Raw genomic sequence first — 20866 nt, forward strand, 5'->3', positions numbered from 1 at the left:
TGAAAAAAAAGTACAAAACTTATTCGAAAAAAATGATCATGGATTCACACGTCAGGAATGTCTCTTTCATACATTTCTAAACAAATTCCATCAGTTCACACATAAGTTGTTACAAACACAAGTATGTAACATAAGTAAGTTATTGAGAGGTGTAGCCACTTTGCCAATGTCTGTAAGAATAGCCTTGAATAGCTGAGAGGAAATAGGTAAAGATGGTCCAGAAAGAACCAACAAGGCACAGACCTCTCATGTACTGGAAGCTGCTGGAACACCACAGCTACATCGACATGGACTGAGAGGCTGCCATCCAAGAAAGAATCCCCTTCTCCAAAATGCTCCAGCTCAACCAATGTTTGCAGCTGACCACATGGACAAAACAAAGCCTTCTGGTCAGAGGAGATAAAGATGTATGGGGAATAGAGGTGTGCGATTTGAGAACACTGTTCTGTGAAGTATGGTGGTGGTAGCAGCTCTGGTGACGTTTTGAAAATGGTATATTGCACAAAGTAGATGAAATAATGAAGGAGGACTACCTCGTCATTCTTCAGGATAATCTCAAACTATCAGCTAAACAGTTAAACTTGAACACAACTGGGTGTTCCAACAGGACAACAGGCTAACATTACAGAAGTTTAAATTTAAATTAAAGTCAAATTCTACCAATTCTGCCAAGGGGAGTGAATTCTGCCTGATAGCATTCTAGGTGTACTGTATGTATAATTGTGACCCTGTGTTGATTTTAGGACACCCCGCCCTCGTTTTAATGTTTCTGTTAAAGAGTATATATTATAATTAAGTCCCAATATAGGCATTGCATTCTTATCTGTACTGACTTATCTGTACTTATCTGAGTGTATGTAAATGTAATTAGATTTTTTACAAAAACCTTGTATCTGCAGTTTTTTCATGTTTCACTTCCTGACAAAATTTGAATCTGGTAGTTGTTCTTTACATTGTGTTAAAATATCATAATGAATGGTCCAACATAAATGCTCCAAAATGACAAGAAACGTTTTCCTTTTACACTTCTTTTTCACTGAACAGTTTTCCTCCTTCTCCTGGAAAAGCTGCCATTTTGGAGATAAGGTTTTTGCGTAACAGTGACATGATAACAATTAACTGGCTGTTTAAGGAGTAGCCTCCATCTGAATACGCTGCCAATACATCATAATGCCGAATTAATCCCTCTTAAAGTATTAACGTTATCTGTATTCTTGAGCCCAAAGGCACTATGCATGTGTTCAAGTGTCAAGCAGTGAACTCAGTGAAGGAAACCTCACTGCAATGTCATGAGCTTTTATGTATAGATTTAGTTCACTTGATGCTTGTTTTTTTCCCTATGGAGCGAAACCCTTTTAAGTGAATTGAGCGATACCACTCTCTGTGGGCAGGGCTGGGTAGGCCCAGGTTGCTGTGGCTGCTTATTTGTAGAACACGTTTGTGAGGGGTTTATAGAAGGCTGTCAGATTCTAGCACTGACACTGTACTGTAGAGAACACAACACTAAAGATTCTCTGCCTTTCAGAGGTAATCAATTATTTTGTAGCCATCTGTAGTCTAATGGTCAACATAATGGTAACACAATTTCGATGTGTTAGTGTGTATTTACAAAAAATGTCAGTTTCTGTAAATTAGCCTCTATAATAAAAGTACTCTTAAGTATCGGAAAAGTGTCTAAATTATCATCTGGTGAACAACAAAAAAAAGAATAGCGCTGCTTGAGGAAGGCAATGGCAGGAAGAACCCCCATCCAAAATAAAGGGGACAACCCAGTATCAAATAGTCAGGGGTCACACACCATTATTAAAAATAAAATACAGTTAGCTTGGTAGATACTGGTCTGATTATTGGCGCTATTAGTTGATGATAGGTTAGTTTGTAGAAGTTATGATTAGATTTTTTGGGAATCTTTCCACAAAGATGTACCAAACTGTATTTGGGCAGTATCTGCATACAACATAGTGTTTCTTAAAAGCCTGTGTGATAGATTTGTGCCATGTCTCACTTTGGAGGAACAGTGCTGCATTAAACTATTGGCCACAGGGTCGGATCATCAGGCCAAGTGGACAGGCTGACGAGAAATCAATATTATTGGGTTATTGGGCCAAACACAGCGTCACAATTGCAGGTCAGTATCAACAAGTTCAGTCACTCCTGCAGCGTACTATTAACAACAAACCTGCCTCCAGGCTTAACCGGCTTTGTCGCACAGCACAACCAATTGAATCTGAGAAAAAAAAGAAAGTAATATTTTAAAGAAATTAACATTACCTGAATTTGATCACTGTTTAGTAACTTATATTGAACCAGTTCTAGAAAATCATGTATTTTTGTAAACTATATTGTATAACTATGCATGTTTAACAGTGCATCCAGCAATAAAGACAAGTTGGTGAGTTTTTTTTTTTAATAGTGAAACATTATTATATAACATTCTAGATTTAGATAGAAATTACAGCTTAACACATTTGCTATTTATAACATTTTATTTGGGGAAAGATTTACATATGTACATAAAAAATATGTACAAAAGCCATGAAAATACATGACTATTTTTTTTAATACCCATGAACACAGATAGGGAACTGAATACCAAGATCTGCTGGAATATTTGGATAACCACAACCATTCCTATTATAGGCTTGGCAAGTTAAATATGACTATTATAAACTTGTCATTACACCATACCTGGAAATATGTAAAATAGATGCTATTTGTCCCAAAAGGTTCAGTGGAATTTGACTGCAAAATTCATAAACAAAAACGTTATCCCCACTGGTCTTGTCATTTTGTGAATCCACCCTTGATATCAGCAATCAGCGTCTGACATCAAAAACCCATTTTGGCTGCTCTACTAGAAAGAACTGAGAAACAAAAACCAATATACTTACAAAAGCTTTACATCAAAATAATGTCTTTGCAACCCAAATAATACATTTTCATGGATTTTCATTAAAGGCAAAATGTAACCTAAATAAAGTGATTTTCATATAAAATGGCAAAGAGGTCAATCAGTCAAGCAGACAGTTACATAATTTAAGTTTCATCATGGCACTATTTTAATGTCTTCATAGCACAAGATTATTATTCTCTCGCTTATTCTCTGATAAATCAGTGTTTTTGCTCAGTTGCTATGTTTTAGTGTAGTTATAATGGCCAGCAGTCCTGCTGTAAATGCTACGGATTATAAAAAAAGGTACTGACAAAACCACAAACGGCTTAGGGTTTGGCGTTTTCAGGCAGGGGATAGAATCACATACATACTGAACACTATTATCGCCCACTCATTCTGACTGTATCAAACAGCTTTCAGCACTGTGCTCACAAAAAAGGAGGAAAAACAAAGAACTCTCCAGATGTGAGAGCTTCATTAACAAATATTGCATTCCTTATGCAGCATTACGTTAAATTAAATATCCATATATATTCTTTCATTTTGCATCAGTAAAAGAAGAGCAGGACAAAAGTAGAGTATTGACACAAAAGGATCAGTCTAGCTATACTGTATACATAGCACATGCAGTAAGTGACTGGTGAATGCTAACAGGTTCACAGGACACAAATAGGACAAGAAAAACAAAAAACAAAAACAAAACAAAAAAAAACCCCAAACAAAAAACAAAGAAAAAGTATGGAATACCAAAAACAGTTATGTTAACAACTGATAAATGATTGCCTTTTGCAATACAATCAGCCATCATTCTTAACGGAAACACAGGGCCATTATTTATAAATCAAGTAATATTATTTTTAAGCGATATATATTCATAATCAACAGTCCACTTTTTTCATCTTTTTTGGGCTGCACATCCAACAAAAGGCTCATCTCATTTATGAAAAAGTGCATTTAGATTTACATGCTTCTGTCTGCCAAACTGAAGCACACATGGAGATGTAAGGCTCCAGATGTCTATGACTATTTATTCGTTCACCCCAATAATCCAATTCAACCAGATCATGTTCACACCAGCACTTCTCTCACCAGCAATCCGGCCTGGAGTTTTACCTGGCTACTTTCAACAGGCATTCCTGGAAAACAAAAGAGGGAAAAGTATATATACTGCTGCCAGAAGTCTGAAGACAATGTGCTTTCTTTGTATATTTTCATTTTTGCATTACTTTACAATTACTTTAGAAATAAACCCATGCAAGTCTTGTTAACATGAAACAGTTATTTTGGTAAAACTATATATTCTGCTTTAGCACCCATTTCTAAGTTCATATTTAGGAGGTGTCTTATTTTTATGATTAGTAGACCCTCATAGAAAAAACATTTGTTTAAAAACCTGACATTATTCACAAGGTATAGCTTGTAGAGATATTTCATTTATGTAGAGAAATTTTATTGCAAACAAAGAGCAGGTGCACGTTTATATTAAAAACATTAAGTACCTTCAACTCTTTTTTTTTGTTTGGTTTAGTGCTGCCAATTAACCCATCTGTTCATAGCTCCCCCTAGCCCTGGCAATGCTCCGGACACTAAGAGGATTAGGATACCGGTCTCCTCCAATATGTGTAAAGCCAGCCCATATTTTTTCAAAAATGCCACTGATGCAGCATTGCCAGGCAGCCAACACGCTCAAAGTAAAGCGCCAGATTCCCAGCTCCACCGCACCAGCTAACAGACGCCTGTGCCAGACAACATTTTATAGCGTTGAGGGGAGAAGACACCATCTACCCACGTCCAATTGTGCTTAACTGTGCTCTTTCTGACTCTCTGCCACTGATGGCAAAGCGGAGAAGTACCTTAAAAACTTTTGATGAGCAGTGCATGTTCAATCACTCTCTGGTAATGCACCATACCTTCTATTCCCTAGGTCCAGGTTCGCTGCTCTGCGGGTCTTCATTCTTCACCTCAGCATTGGAAATCTGCAGACTGCGTGTAACTGGACCACTCACTCTCTCCCGCATCCTTTTGGAGAAGCGCTCCTCCTTCTTGGTCTGGACCTGCAATTTGGCCTCAGGCTCCTTCTTTGGGACCACATCTTTACCAACACGGGGGGCTTTTGTAGCTGTCCGTGCTGCTGGATCAGTCGCAATAGTCGGTGACGAGGAGGTGGAAGTTGCAGGTTGAACGTTACTCTTTCTGCCCTTCTTGCTTTTGGGTGCAGTGTTGTCTGTATTGGAGGAACTGGAGGCAGGCCTTTTGGCACGAACCTGAGACATCCCTGTTTTTCCTTTGCTAGCTGGCGTAACTTCATTCTCTATAGGTTCTGAGCTCCGTGCACGCGTTTTCCCCAGAGGTCGTCCCTTCATGCCTGTTTCAGATTCTTGTTTGATTTCAGCGTCCGTGGCTCGACGCCGAAGATTCATATTTTTGTCTTTGAGCGTTAGCGCTCCTTTCTTTTTCTTAGCAACTGGTTTCTGAGGACAACTGCATGCAACATGCTTAGAAAGGCTGGCAGGATACGTAAATTCACGATTGCAATATGGGCATACATTGATGGGATGTTCTTCCTCCTTAACCTGAACAGAAACTTTCTTTACAGAAGCAGCAACGGCAGCCTTATTTTTCTGAGATATCGCCTTCTGTACAAGCTGGTTTTTCTTTTTGTTCAAGGCAGTCATCTTCATCTTGGAGGGCATCTCCTGGTTGAAATTAAGCCTTTTGGGCTGACCCATCCTTCGGAAGGCATTCTGCCCTCCGGTGGCCATTGCGGTGGTTGAAATCACACCATTCTGAGGCTGTTTTACTATTTGCCTCAGAGGAATGGGGTTTTTCTTGGGAGTGTACCGCCTCTTATCACTAGCATTGGCACAAGCTAAGATGTGTTTGTGCAGTTCAGGCATGTTGTCAAAACTGTTGCCACACTTTGTGCACCTGATCGCTGTACTGAATGTCTGTGGGATGTTGTGGGTGGTGAAGTTAGTCGCAGAAGCAACAGTGCCAGCAGGTGTTCGGTTGTGGTAGGGGAAGGGTGGAGGCTTGAAGCTGGGGTAGTGTTGATTAATGCCAAGGCGCACATCTGGGCCTTTAGGCTTTCCAGCCTCTGAGGCCATTATCTTTATTGTAGTGTACAGCTCTTCTGTGGGATCTTCTTGCCCAACTAGATCATCACTGTCTTCCTTCTTAATGTCATTAACATCACATACCTCAGAAGAAGAATCCTGAGAGACAACATCTACAGTTGTGTCAGGGGCTGAATGCAAGGAATTTTTCTCAACATTTGCCTGAGCAGGATCAGTGTAATTCTGAGGCCTGAGCTTGCCATTTTCAACAGAAGTGTGAGCACAGCTCTGGCCGGGATGCAGGTCGCTCTGGTGTTGCTGGAGGTTACAAAGGTAAGCAAACTCCTTGGAACAGACAGAGCAAATGTAAATTCTCCCAACTCCGTGGAGAGAGGAGCGATGCTCCAGCAGGGATGAAGCATTTCCAAATAACTGCACACAAAATTCACACTTGAAAGGCCATTCTACAGCATGTTGCATGATATGGCTGCTAAGTTCTTTAATTGATTGGAAAGGCTGCTCGCAGACATTACAAACAAAGCTCTTTGTAAAGGTCTCTTGCTCTGATGTCTCTGCATCATCAGAAGATTTTACTGTGGTTCTAGGGGAGATTGATGAGGAAATGGTGTCAGTGTTGGCCATCTTACCCACCTTTTCAAGCATTACATGCTCATTAATGACTACAGTATTATCAGCCAATGGCCCAACAGTAGAGGACGAAGGAGAGGGTGAGTCCATGTTAGAAGTGAAGTGTACAGGAGAATTAGAGGTTTGTGGTTTTTGACATCCCTCAATTTTAATGTTGAGGTCTGGAGGGAAACTTTCATCAAAGGAATTACTTTGGCTGTCTTCAGAGTCAGTATACCTTTCACAGGAAGAAACGGCATAATTTGCATTTTTTAGCAAGTGAAGCTTAGAATCAGAGGGTGAGCCCTTAAGTAGTGTTTCAGATTTTGAAAAGGAATCTGCTTTACAATGTCTTTTTGTGTCCTGAGGACTTTGAGGCAGTGCATTAGTCATGGGGTCTAACTGCTTAGCAGTTTGGTTCAAGTCTTTCATGTTAAGATTTACCATATCATGGCACGTTTCCATTACATCTGAGGACTCTGACATTTCCTCTAGCGGGTGGTCAATGGGTTTGGGAGACAATTTAGGAAAAGTATCTGGAGACTGAGTGAGTGGAGGAGGTGAAGGGACGGAGGGCAAAACAGGAGGCGGAGGTGTAGAAGATGCCAGGCTGGAGGATGATGGAGAAGAAGGATTAATAGTAACAGGTGTCAGAGAGGGAGGAGAAGACGATTCACAAGGAGGGTTTTCTGAATTTCCTGAACAAGGACTAGCAGGTGATACACCTGTGACACTGCCAGGAGATGAGTTAGCATCTGGGCTTTCAAGACCTATAGAGCCTTCCTCTCCTGCTAGGCTTAAGCCAGCATACTCATTCATTAGTACTTTCTCCAACATGCTGGTATTGGGCTTCTTTCTTTTAACATGGGGTGGTAAGGACATGTTTGCTTTTGTCTCATGTTGGGTTGCACCCTTACGATGCATGCTTAAATCCAGCACAGACTCACCAGACCCTTTGCTTAAGTTGCTGTCTTTTTTGCAAACAGCACTGGAAAGATCAAGAGGCTGCTGATTGCATGAATTGCCTCCACTTATTGAAGCAGACCAGTCCTTTCCAGAGGGACTCACAGAGTCCCTCTGATCATTGCTGGGTGAACTCCAGGACTGGATAGTACAATGGCTTTCAACCTTTGGCACCTTAAGAGTAGATGAATCCCCTGTTTCAATGTTTGACGTTTCAGGGCTAAGTGAGGAGCTGCTTTGTACAAGGGTAGGAGGGGAGGCAGTCCTTCTTTTAAATCTCCCTTGAGCAGCAGGCAAGGAAGTTACGGAAAGTGGGGTAGTCAATCTATGGCTATCTGCAATTAAAGCAAGAGTTGGTTTCTGACTGTCCTGGGTCTGAAGAAGCTGTTTCAATTTAGGAGAGAGATAGACGGTTTTCTCCTTTTGAAAAGCCAAGGTCTCTGTGGACTGTGGGAAGACGTTGCCTACCAATAAGGGTGACTGAGAGGAAGTACAGGACGAAGAGCCAGCAGATGACAGAGTTTCAGATTCCATTTTCACAGTAGGAAGAAGTGGTGGGGTAGAAGTTCTCCTTTTCGGAACCAACTGAGCTGTAACTGAAACCTCTTTTGCAGGCGAAGGCTGCGTTTCAACTTTAAGTGCCTGACTGATTTGGTTGGGATTCAAGATGACCGTGTCAAGGCCAAACAGTGCGGCAGTACTTGAGTCAACCTCTATCACTTCACAGCTGCTAACAGTGTTTGTGGACAAGATCTTTCCATCTATGTATAGGCTGAGGTTCTCTGAGATGTTTTTAGAAATGTCAACCATGCCCTCCTCTCGTTCTCCCTCATCCTCTGTGTCAACACTGGGTACGTAGATAGGTGGTGGGCTGGCATTTGGAGATGCCTTCTGGAGTGCTGTGACTGGATCTTGCTCAAGTTGTTGGGATGGCATGTCCTGTAGGAGAATACCTTTCCTTCGAACACCTTTCGGCATAAGATGGCGTTCATGAATCCTGCGCTGGTGCCTGCGCATGTTTGTATGAGTGCCAAAGGCCTTGTTGCAATATTTGCATGGGTGTAATTCTTTTGATTCCCCATTCTCATCTAAAACGAAAGTGTGTTCAGGCTCCACTCCAGCATCTTTAGTTGAAGCATCTGAACCTGGCTGAGGCGGACCATTTTGAGAACTCATGATAGTAGGGCTTGGAGAGGTCACACAATCAGAGACAGGCGGAGAGTCATTAAGTCTAGAGGGACTGAGGGGAAAAGCTGTTCCTGCAAGAGAACCAGGTCTTTTCAGACTTTTACTTCCATTCTCATGCCTTCTTTCGTGCCTGCGCCTGCCTACTTGTGATCCAAATGGCTTGGTGCAGTATTTGCATTTGAAGGTGTGTGTCTGGTGGTTTGCGATCGTGTGAATATGAGTGTGGCGCTCTAGACCTTGTTTGGTGGAGAAATGGCGCTCACAGTGCTGGCAAGGGTGGTTTCCATTTCCACCCTGTGCATCATCCTCAAAGTCAGGATCCCCCTCTGCGTCTAATTCGGGAGACATTACAGAGGACACACACTCAACTTCACGCAAAGGACTCACAGAGCTTTCCTTGACAAGGCTGCCAGGAATTAACTGTGGGTTAGGCTGTTCTTTCCTGTCTGCTGACTCTGCCTCAGCAGGGTGCTCTGGGCTTTTCTGTGGCTGAGGCAGCTCCATTTCTCTGTGATCTAATTCCTCGCCCTCCCTTTGCTCCATCTCTTTGGTAAGAACCTGAGATGGATATGAGTCCTTGGTGTCTGTGGAGGATGAATGAGATTCTTCAGTCTCCTGGGCTGGCTCTAAAAATGCAGAGGGTCTATCTTCCTCCTTATTTACCCCTAAATGAATGCAGAAAATAATTTTCAGTTAGCAGGCAAAAATATTCACATCACACTTTTAACCCCCTAATTTTTTTATGTTTTATTATTTCATTAATATAATAGTCTTATTATTCAAATAAAATATGTTGATGTGCCTGTATGTGTGTCCACATACAGGTCCTGCATTTGTTTCCCCATCTTTTCATTTTTCAAATTTTCACCATTCCAAATTTCTACCACTAGCTATGAATCCCTCATCACAGGATGCCACCGGTGAGGATGAAAGCCGACGTGTGCTTCCTCTGAATCAAATGAATTAAGCTACCACACTTCCTTCAAACAGGTACAAATGCAAAATCATATGTACATCACCAATATCAGTGCTAACCTCTAGTTGTGTCACATTAGCTTAGACACCTGCACTGCACTAACATTGTGCTGAGTGACGAACTCAATGAACTCACAAAGATGGGGAGAACACTTAGACAGTGCCATTCAGATGGCACACCTATGCGTTGTGTGACCGATTCAAATGATATCTAAAACTTAAAAAAAATTTTGCAATGATATACATGTTCTAAATACAATCTTAGAAACAAATTATACTCAGAGACTGACTAAAAATAACCAACCTTCCTCTGAGTCACGCATCTCAAAGACTGTAGATTTAGTTGCACTTGATGGCTTGTCCTCAGATAATCTTCCCAAACCAGCCTGTCTGGCTTTTTCCAAAAGCTTCTTTTTTGCTGAGGACAGAAAATATTACACCACTTTTAATAAAGAACAATATTTGTTTGTAAAAAAACAAAATAAAAACAAAGATCCACAACAAGAAAGGCACACTTACTGGTCCACTGCTTAATCTTTTCATGGTTAGGCTTAGTATTATTCTATAATATAGTACTAAGTGATAAGTGACAATCTAAATTATTATAGGAATGAGGCATTTAAATGTGGGGAGATTAGGATTTTCAATAAACAACAAGGGTTACAGCATTTCACCAGCAAAACCACACCTGCAACATAAAAGAATGCTGCAATCTACTTTACACCCAATGCAACTAATCTTACCTGACCACAGCAATTACATGACTATATAACAACCATGATTACTAAGGAAATGTATGCTATATGTAGAAAAAAGGCAATTATTAAAATTATTTTTTAATGAAACATTGTGCAGCCCAAGGACATGAGCATAAAAGAACCTTATGGAGGTTAACAGTCAAGTATCTATGAAAGCTACATACCAAAGCATTAAACATAAGGTCATGTTAATAAAAGGAACACACTTCCTTTAAGGATTTCAGAAATAATATGTGTCAAGAGAACAGAGACTGTTACTATCAGTTGCTGCCACTGTGCCAAGGTCATCTGGCAGCATCCTATACAAAGCCTGATTCATAACACACACACACACACACACACACACACGCGCGCACACGCGCGCACACGCGCGCACACGCGCGCACACACACACACACACACACGCACAACCGACTCAAAGTCCGTCATCTGACTACACTTGTTAAATGCTCAATGTACTGCCAATTTATTCGGTCTTCAAGTAAGCAGCTAATAATACAGTCTTTTTGTTGAGCAGTCACTCGGGCATTCTTTTCTGTTCACTCCGCCATCAGGGTTACAAAACAAAACTAAAACAATACTAACCTAGACATAGGTTCGGCACATTCGGATTATAATTGCAGGTTAAAAATGCACAATATCATTTTAATCCAACAAACAAGCAACATTTTTTAAAGATTATATTTAGTCTCTGTCAAAATGGTAGCATTTAAGCAATGAAGGCTAATGCAAAGTTCAGGGCAGGGGTGACTAATATGACTATATTTTATGGGAGTAAACCGAATGCACCATAAGAAAATTAATTACATACAGTCTGTAAACCTCAACCACCAGTGTATAGTAACTGCATAGAAACAATTAGCTTACTGGGTAGCAGCCCATAATTCCATTATTCCTAGTTTGAATCTGCATTTAAATTTGTACTGCTGGTGCATTTCGTCTGTTTCAACATTTTAACAACCATTATGATACACATTCCATATTCATAGTTTACTGGCAAAACCTGAAGATATGATACTGATCACAAAACAGGGTAACAGTACAACATATTGTGAATGTGTTTTTGACTACTTTTAAATATTAATGTTCTTACACCCATTTTCAAATTCAGATGTTTTTGTATAGCAACTTTTACAACTGGTGTCACAAAGCAGCTTTACATGAATCCAGTAACAGGACAAGAGATCAACAACAAAACAAAACAAAAAAGACCCCCAGTGAGCAAGCAAAAGGTGACTGTGTCAAAAAAAAAAAAAACTCCCTGTGAGCTGGAGGCAGAAACCTTGGGAGGAACCAAGACTCATATCATAGTGGTAATGGCAAGATAGTCTATGGCAAATTTGTACTGTGAACTTACTATTTTCTCATCTCTTTTCAAAGACAAACTTTCAAATATTTTTGGGAAACTTTATACAGATAAGTATGCAAACAACTATTAACGAATGTGCTGTTGAGACTAATGCAAATGTGAAACATTTTAGGCCCAGCCTTTCCTTCCTCTAAGCACAAACTACAGCAGAGGCCAAATGGTACAGTGTTAGGACTGTAATTAGGACCAAAGAAAGGTGTAGCAATTGAATCCAGCAAGTGTAGATCCAGATGTCAGAACCTTTTAGAGTGAATCTGCTGGTCTCAGTGATTCCATTTTTAAACTGAACTGCATACAGCATATGTCCAACCAAGATCAGACCGACCGTGTGCAATAGCCTCTTCATTTTGTCTGCAGAACACATCCAGTGCGCTCTCTGACCTACAAAAAATGCTGCCAAGCTACAGTCATGTAGGTTACCTGCACAGGTTTGTGTTTCCTAGCATCATCATGAACTCAAAATCAAGTGCTTACTGGAGCGGATTCCAGTGATTTGAAGCAGGAAGAAAGAAAAATTAAACACTTGCCTATGATTTGTAGCTCATTGTAGGTAGTTATACAGTTTAACATATAGCAATTTAGCTATGTCAGTTATGCCTGTTTAGAAGAGTAGTCACTCAGTTGTCTTACCTGTTGCTTAATTTTAGATTATACGGTGTGAATAAGAAGAGAGAGTCTATAGAAGTGTTTAGATGGGGAACTACTGTATTCTTGGTGTATTTTATATGTTCCAATTTGTAATAATGAGTAGCATAAACAAATCCACCTGGGTTTGGCTAAACCTTGCAAAGTCATAAACCAGACGCTAAAGAAAATCATAATTTACGAACATTTACCCAGATTGTTTATCACTCTGCCGATCATAAATATTTACGCGTGTCAGATTCATAATCACTTTAATAAACAAGTCAACCCGTATGGTTATATTTTCTGCTGATCTCTCTGAGGAAAGGTCACTCATTGCTCTTCTTTAGTCCTTACTTAACAGGCCTGGCTAGGTCAATGAAACGCCACATGACTGTCTGTACGTGACAGGTCACACTGTTCATATGTTATTACACCATAATTATCACGGATCTGTTGCTCATTTCTCCTCGTTCTAATCTAAATCACTTTAATGTGATCGCATGCAGCAGTTATGAGATCAGCTAATGCGGCTAACGCTAGCTAGCTAACTGCCTGCTCAATTCGGAATCCAACACGGATTGCGGGCGTTTTGGGTATTTAAAATTCATTTAATCGCACTGTACCTTTCAGATGAATGTCTCTTTTGGTAATAAAGAGTGTATTTTACCTCGTTTCGCCCTTGGGGAGTGTTTTTTGCCTGAGCTGCTGCTCCTTTCTTCCTCCAGCGCGGCTGCTATCTCTGCGTTTTCTTCCCCATTGTACCACACCAGCAATTCTTTGCCCGGTTCGATTGGCTGCGAGGTTGCGATGAAGTCGAGGACATCCAATCACAAGAGACCTTGTTGGTTAGTGATGTGAACACACTACACAGGCCTGTCAGGCGTTAACTGGTAAACTCGTCTTGAGCTGCACACAAGTGACTGTCAATTTTACTAAATGATCTCAAGTATCTCAAGATTGATCTTCTACTGTCGTTTGTATTTTTAATGCATTAATAAAAAAATGTAGATGGGTTGGAGGCTTCATACCCTCAACACTTTGTAGTAAATAGCCCTGTTGATTTCCAGGGGAAACAGGTTCTGCTCTTGAGACGAACGTGCCCAGTTCACATACCGCAGCCAGTTTCCCTTCATGGGGTCAGTGGCATCCACACACATCCATCCCCGAGTTGGGAAATAGACCTAAAGGTGGCCAAAATGTTTTGAACGATTATAAGGCAGTTCAGCAAATGTAAATGCATACAACATATCTGCTTTTGTATTAGCTATATTTTTACGTTTTTAATGCTATTTGAATGTAAAACATTATTTATTTAAATGAGGAAAACAGAAAAAACACTAACAAAGTTCTGCAACAGTCAACACAAGCCATTAGAAATGCATTGGTGCACCGTAGATATTATAAAGGTCTTAAACTACAGTGGTAGTGTAGGATACTTGTCTTTTAGAAATGATTAAATCAGACAAAAAAAAAAAGACAAATGTAGTAGTTTAATGTTTTGAATGTAGCATTTGCAAAAGGACATATATTGGAAATGGGTACAATGCCAGTTTACTGTAATGAAGCAAAAAATACTATTCAGGGGGCAAAATATTTGAGCGGGGGGAGGGGTGGGTGGTTATTGTCCTGTGTAATTCTGGCACCAGTTACTGTAAAACTCTTGTCATGTGTGGCTCTCTGTGGCTTCAGAGCTGAATCTTCTGGTTTCCCTTTAGGTGGTCCACTATGCTGATTGCTCACTATGTCTATTGAGTAGTATACTAGAACAAGCATATTCTGTTTTTTTCCCTGTAAGCAGTTTGACACGCACTCAAAGCTGAATTACAGGATTATGTACTGCAGGCAGTTTCCATATGACACCCAATAAAGTCACTGCTGATCATATACACTCTCCAAGCACTTTAAGAACACCTATACATCCCAGCAATTATAAAGTCATCTGGCAGTTGGGAAACACAAATATTGCATATATGGACCAACTACTTCAACTTTTTCAAAATGTTGCAGCCAGGGTCCTTACTAAAACTAGAAAATGTGACCATTTCAGTCTAGTTCTATCAGCACTTCATTGGCTGCCTGTTAAATTCCATATTGAATACAAAATTCTTCTATTAACATACAAAGCCCTACATGGCCTCGCTCCTGAGTACCTGCGAGATCTTATTACATATTATCTCAGGGTACTGGCTTTAAGTAGTTTTTAAAACCTCAGCAAGTGGAAGAGCCTTTTCTAATCAAGTCCCCAAACTCCTAACCTTCCAGATAATGTTTGGACTCAATCTTTTTTTCTAGGCTGAAAACTCATCTGTTTAGTTTTGCTTTTGGTAATTAATGTTTCCCTTTAGATAAAGGTTGTAGGTCCAGGGGTTCACAGACACAGGTAATTGTAGTATGCTGAGATGCTGGAGCCGTCATCTCGCTGCTTGCACGCAATCATTTAGTTTTGTGGACGGTGGAGCAGATGGACGCTAGCATTTCAGGGTGCTCCTGTGTCTGTGTTATTTTCTGGTTCTCTCCTTTTAATTAGGCTGTTATAGTCAGACCTGCCGGAGTCATCAAGCACACTCTGATACTGCTCAACATTCTTTGCTCTCTATAAAGCCATTCAGATCTAACTCTATCTTTTTACTTTCTACCTCAAATGCCTTGAGGAGCCTGTGTTATTTAAATGTCAGATATTTAGTTTGGTTTGCTGATTGTTGAAGTGAATTGTATCACCATAACCAGATCCAAAGAGCTCTCAGATGCCTTCAGCAAGAAAGTTGCAGACATATTTGAGGAAACCCTTGCTGTTGAAAGAAACCTTAAGGCAAGACCTAAGTTTGTCATAGAACTAGAGACAAAGACCAGGACTTACGGAACAATGTGCTTTAGGTAAATTAATCCAAAGTTTCATGATTTGGACACAGTAACAGAAGACATGTTTGGTGCACATGAACCCATAAGAACGAAGAATGTGGAAATGTCATGATTTGGGGCCACTTTGCAGCAACAGGGCTTAGCAAGCTCTCCAACTTTTATTCCATTAACTTTTATTCACTTCATAGTATCAGAGGGCACTCGAGGAAAATGTAAGACCATCGGCCTAAAAACTAAATGAAAGCATCACATTGCGGAAAAAATTCTGCATGGTCTCTTTGTTCTAGTCCATGTCAGAGACTGATAGACAGTTATAGTAAATGGCTAATTTAAGTTATTTCAGCCAAGGGGGAAATACCAGATATTAACGCATAGTGGAAAAGATAAACATATCTTTTTCCTCATAAGAAAATTACTTTTCAATTATTCACATTTTATATATTTTTTTAAAAGACAGAACCCCATCTCTCAATATTGTTCAAGTACAGATAAACTGTCCATATGTTTAAATACAGTGTATCACAAAAGTGAGTACACCCCTCACATTTCTGCAGATATTTAAGTATATATTTTCATGGGATAACACTGACAAAATGACACTTTGACACAATGAAAAGTAGTCTGAGTGCAGCTTGTAAATTTACAGACATTTTCCCTCAAAATAACTCAATATACAGTCATTAATGTCTAAACCACCGGCAACGAAAGTGAGTACACCCCTTAGTGAAAGTTCCTGAAGTGTCAATATTTTGTGTGGCCACCATTATTTTCCAGAGACTGCCTTAACTCTCCTGGGCATGGAGATCTGTTCTGAGTGGACCTTGCTCTTTTAAAACGCTGGATGATCTTGGCCACTGTGCTGCAGCTCAGTTTCAGGGTGTTGGCAATCTTCTTGTAGCCTTGGCCATCTTCATGTACCGTAACAATTTGTCTTTTAAGATCCTCAGAGAGTTCTTTGCCATGAGGTGCCATGTTGGAAGTCCAGTGACCAGTATGAGAGAGTGTGAGAGCTGTACTACAAAACTGAACAAACCTGCTCCCTATGCACACTTGAGACCTAGTAATACTAACAAGTCATATGACATTCTGGAGGTAAAATGACAAGCAGTGCTCAATTTGGACATTTAGGGGTGTTGCCGGTGGTTCAGACATTAATGGCTGTATATTGAGTTATTTTGAGGGAAGAATAAATTTACACTGTTATATAAGCTGCACACAGACTACTTTTCATTGTGTCAAAGTGTCATTTTGTCAGTGTTGTCCCATGAAAAGATATACTTACATATCTGCGGAAATGTGAAGGGTGTACTCACTTTTGTGATACACTGTATGTATTAAAACATTAAGGTTTACATGGTGTGTCCTAACTTCTTAGGAACCACAGGACTGCACACACACAGTTATATATGACAATGTTGGGCACTCTTGGCTCATTTTAAATTTGAGAAGTAGTAAATATAGCCTTCAGCTATATTTACTACTTCAGTTCTAGCAGAGAGCTTGTTTAAAGTGTATTCACATATTTTGTATGATGCTTAGGTATGTGAGGGCCATTCCAAAAGTTTTAGTTTGTCTCAGATAGTCCATGGTGGTTTTGAGATACCGTTTTACATTATCCTTTTGGAGAAGCCATCTATTGTACTCTCCATCCATACACTATTGCCAGTGCCACTGGCTGCAACACAACCCCAAAGCAGGCTCCATTTATAAAATGCAGTATTTTTTTTCCCCTCCAAACACAGTATGACCAAATGTTTGTGGATACACATTTTAATAAATTCATGCAGCTATTTTAAGTTGCACCCACTGCTGACACAGATGTGCAAATGCACACACACAGCTTGTCCAGTCCTTGTAGAGAGGTACTGCCAACAAAATAGGACTTTTTGGAGCAGATAAACATGAACCTATTGACCATGATGGTGATCATCCAACATCCTGACTTCAACCAACGTTCTCACTGAATGTAATCAAATCCACACAGCAATGCTCCATAATCTAGTAGAAAGCTTTTTCTGTGACAGTAAAGACAGTTAAACGCTTTCTTTTATACCATTTTTTTCAAAAGAAACAATGAATGAGCAGGTGTCCCTTTTATCTATATATTTTGTTCATATAGTGCATAATTGCTGACTGTTTGACTTAATCAGTCCACAACAGTTGGCCAGATGAGTTTTGTGACAAAAATCACATAAGGTTTTTTCAGAAATTTGTTCCTTAACAACCACTTCTTTTTAATATTCCACACTGTGGGAACTGCAAGATGAAAACATTTAGCTCTCTTCTTATAGCCTTCCCCTGCTTAGTGGGAATCAATTACTTTCATCTTTAAACTGTCGTTAGCTTACGTTTGATGAGTATTGGTGCAAGGTTTGAAGAGGATCTGTCGAGCTTGGAATGTTGATTTCACAGTTTATAATTACAATTGGTGACATGCCTCAGGCCTGATTTACTAATCAAAAAAAGTTTCATGTTTGATTAGCTACTTTTCAAAGACAAAGTGTGCATATGTGTGTCACATTACTGCTTAGGGCAGTTTCAGCCTACCTCCCACATGTAAACATTGCTGGTCACTTGAGACCTCTTCTTCCTTTCTCCTACGAAAGGGCCAAACCTCTTGCCTTTAGGAATTAGGTTAGATGCCCAGACACCTGTAGAGTGCAACACATGCAGAGAAATGATCTACTTTTACCCTTCTGGGACCAAGCCTTACACTTTCAATGGTCTTTGCAAGACGCATATCTTGAGCAACTTAATTTAAATGTGTCACAGAAGTAGGTCAATGTGGATTTTAGGAGTCTTGCCCAATGACACACAAAATTAAGTATATATGGTGTTCTGTCAGACTGGCAAGTAAGCTCTAGCTCAGCTGCATCATGTAAGATTTGACATGTATTTAACACATAGCCATGCTCAACAGAAGGAATTCCGAATTGCACGTCCTAACCTTAAAATACTGTGTTGTGACCTGAAGCAGCATATTTAAGCAAGACATCCACAAGTACACAACATAACCACTGCACAAGAGGGAACAGTTCAGAATATATCAACACTGCATAACACTAACCAGCAGCTAAAAAGAGATTGAATGAAGCTGATTAAAATAAGTTCCATAATGACCACAACTATCTGAAGCACTTGATCAGTAGTATTACACTGCAGAATACAGTTCTGTGCAAAGGTTTTTGTAACTTTTATGGTAGGTGTACTTATTAAGCTCAGCACAAAACATTGATTCCAGCAGCATAAGTGACGTTAAAATTAAATATATTACTTTCATACAATAATATTTAACATATGGCAGTGCTTAATGGGTACACTCTGCACCCTTAAAGCACACCCCAAATACACCCACAACAATACATCTGGTTAAAAATAGTGAAAATTAGTCTAAAACTAGTCTAAAAATATGAAAAATTATTGACATAATAGACAATAAAGTACCAAACCATTAAAATCAACGAAGCAACAGAGCCACTAAAATAGATGCAATATTTAATTCACTGTGGAGTGTCTTTCAAAGTAATTGCGACATAGTAGTATCTAAGTAATAGTATTACCAAGATAGATCATTTGTAAATTAATTTTGTGACAATTCCTACATTTTCATTATATATATTTTGCATAGTATTCCTAGCCTAACTACGTTTAGGATAGTTAAGCAACTGTAATAATGCAAAATAGGGGAAACAAATATACAAAGATGGCAAAAACATCAAAACCTTAAAACCACAATCCATATGGTTAAAATGGTCCAGTCTCCTTTAACCTCCTTATCTGCACAGAGGAGAATAACTTGAAACTTGCTGAGAGAGAAGAGGTGAGAAACGTATTGAGAGAGAGAAAAAAGCTGATAATTTCCGAGTGACTTTAATAGTTTAATAGTATGAAAAGTTTATGTAGTTCATGTAGGACTGTATGTTTTTCCTTTGAATCCTTTGTTTCAGGTTAATCAAAGGGTGAACTAATATGAAGAGCAGGTTCTACCTAAATTATTTGGCAGTTTTCTTCTTCCAAAGAAGAGTTTCAGGTGCTGCCATCTCTGTACTGACATGTACGATGTATGGCCACAAATACTAACAAATGTTTAAAACCAAACCCAAATAAACATGCTTGATACATTATATTGCAGACCAATGAAGAGAACATGCCTCATATGGTAAAAGAGACTTACCTATACGGTTTGGATTGACAGCGGATGGGCTCAGGCTCATGCTGTCTGGAAGCCCTCTCCACACATGGTCTGGAATATCATCCAATGTTTCATACACCCCTCCAGATACAGCCATTATCACCTTAAAAAGAAACAAAAAACATACATACATATACATAAACACACACACACACACACACACACACACACACACACATATATATATAAAATGTTTCGTTACATCTAAAGATTGTGTCCTACCTGAAGACTTCATTCAAGCTCCACAGACTACCTATTACAGAAGTTCTGTAAAAGAGCAAGACAGGAGCTATAGTTAATGAGAAGAAAAGATTTTTTCTTCTCAGAATATTCGTTGATATCGACCCAATACCAAAGGACATACTGATCTCTTGACATAAAATTTTAGAGAAAGCAAGAATGCATCCAATTTATTCCTCATTTCATCTCATTACTAAAGCCATTTCCAACAGCAGGTAACAAGAGGAATTGACAGGTAACAATGTGGAATTGACTACCAACTGTTGTGGTCAAGTATTTCCACATCCCTTTTATGTACCTAAACAAAGTACATGCACTTCTCTACAGCCATCAGTGACATCATTACCCAATCTAAGACCCAATGTTGTTTTAAAACATACCATTTCATTTCCCTGGCCATACAGTTATTTTGGAATAAATACTGTGCATCATATCATATTGAACTTTCTCACAGCATATTATATTGATTGTGTTGAGACTAGCTAGTTATGGACTGTACTTACACCCCTACATTCCATGTCCATATGGAAATAAAACTGCAAATGCAGACGGTTTAAAATGAGATATTTATGAGGTCCAACAAAGCAAAACATATCCACCTGTTCAGCCTATAGCATTTTAGTTCCACATTTACATTCAACCCTCCTGGTATGTTGCAGGTCAAACTGACCCTTCGTTAAGTTTAAAATACAGGGCAAATATTTTTATTTATACCAATATTGATAGTAATTAAATGTACAAACGTATAAAATTAAATAATATTTCATTTCTGGAGCATGAAACCTTCTGCTGGGCTTAATGTAATTAACATGTAAAAGGAAAATAACCTTTTTTAATGTACATTAATATATTTTTTTCTTACACACATACTTTTCCAGTGAAGACAGATAGAATGGATAAAATATCAACTTGAACATGAACTGTAAATTATCATAAGTAAATCAGGGTTCGTAAGGAGGAGATTTTAAATACACTACATATTGATTATATTTAGAATAATTGAGCTATTAAGATATACTACTTTTTGCACTATAGTGGTTTTTACAACTGGTGCGGTCCTAAAGCAACTTTACAGAATCAGAAATCAGTAAAAGACAAGAAATCAACATCATCTTCATA

The 20866-nt window shown here is 39.2% G+C and overlaps 1 protein-coding gene across 1 annotated transcript; it reads right to left on the minus strand.

Annotated features, from left to right (window-relative positions):
• Positions 1-2393: 2393 nt before the first annotated feature.
• prdm2b (PR domain containing 2, with ZNF domain b) lies at positions 2394-19778 on the minus strand. The gene is made up of 8 exons (XM_072666128.1): positions 19730-19778; positions 19490-19610; positions 17863-17966; positions 13485-13637; positions 13124-13250; positions 10007-10120; positions 4804-9392; positions 2394-4029 (listed from the first exon to the last, which is right to left on the minus strand). The coding sequence occupies exons 2-7, from the start codon at positions 19602-19604 to the stop codon at positions 4807-4809; spliced, it is 5199 nt and encodes a 1732-aa protein (XP_072522229.1). The 5' UTR covers positions 19605-19610; positions 19730-19778; the 3' UTR covers positions 2394-4029; positions 4804-4806.
• Positions 19779-20866: the final 1088 nt, after the last annotated feature.

This window comes from Salminus brasiliensis, chromosome 21 (assembly GCF_030463535.1).
Source record: "Salminus brasiliensis chromosome 21, fSalBra1.hap2, whole genome shotgun sequence".
Lineage (NCBI taxonomy): Eukaryota > Metazoa > Chordata > Actinopteri > Characiformes > Bryconidae > Salminus > Salminus brasiliensis.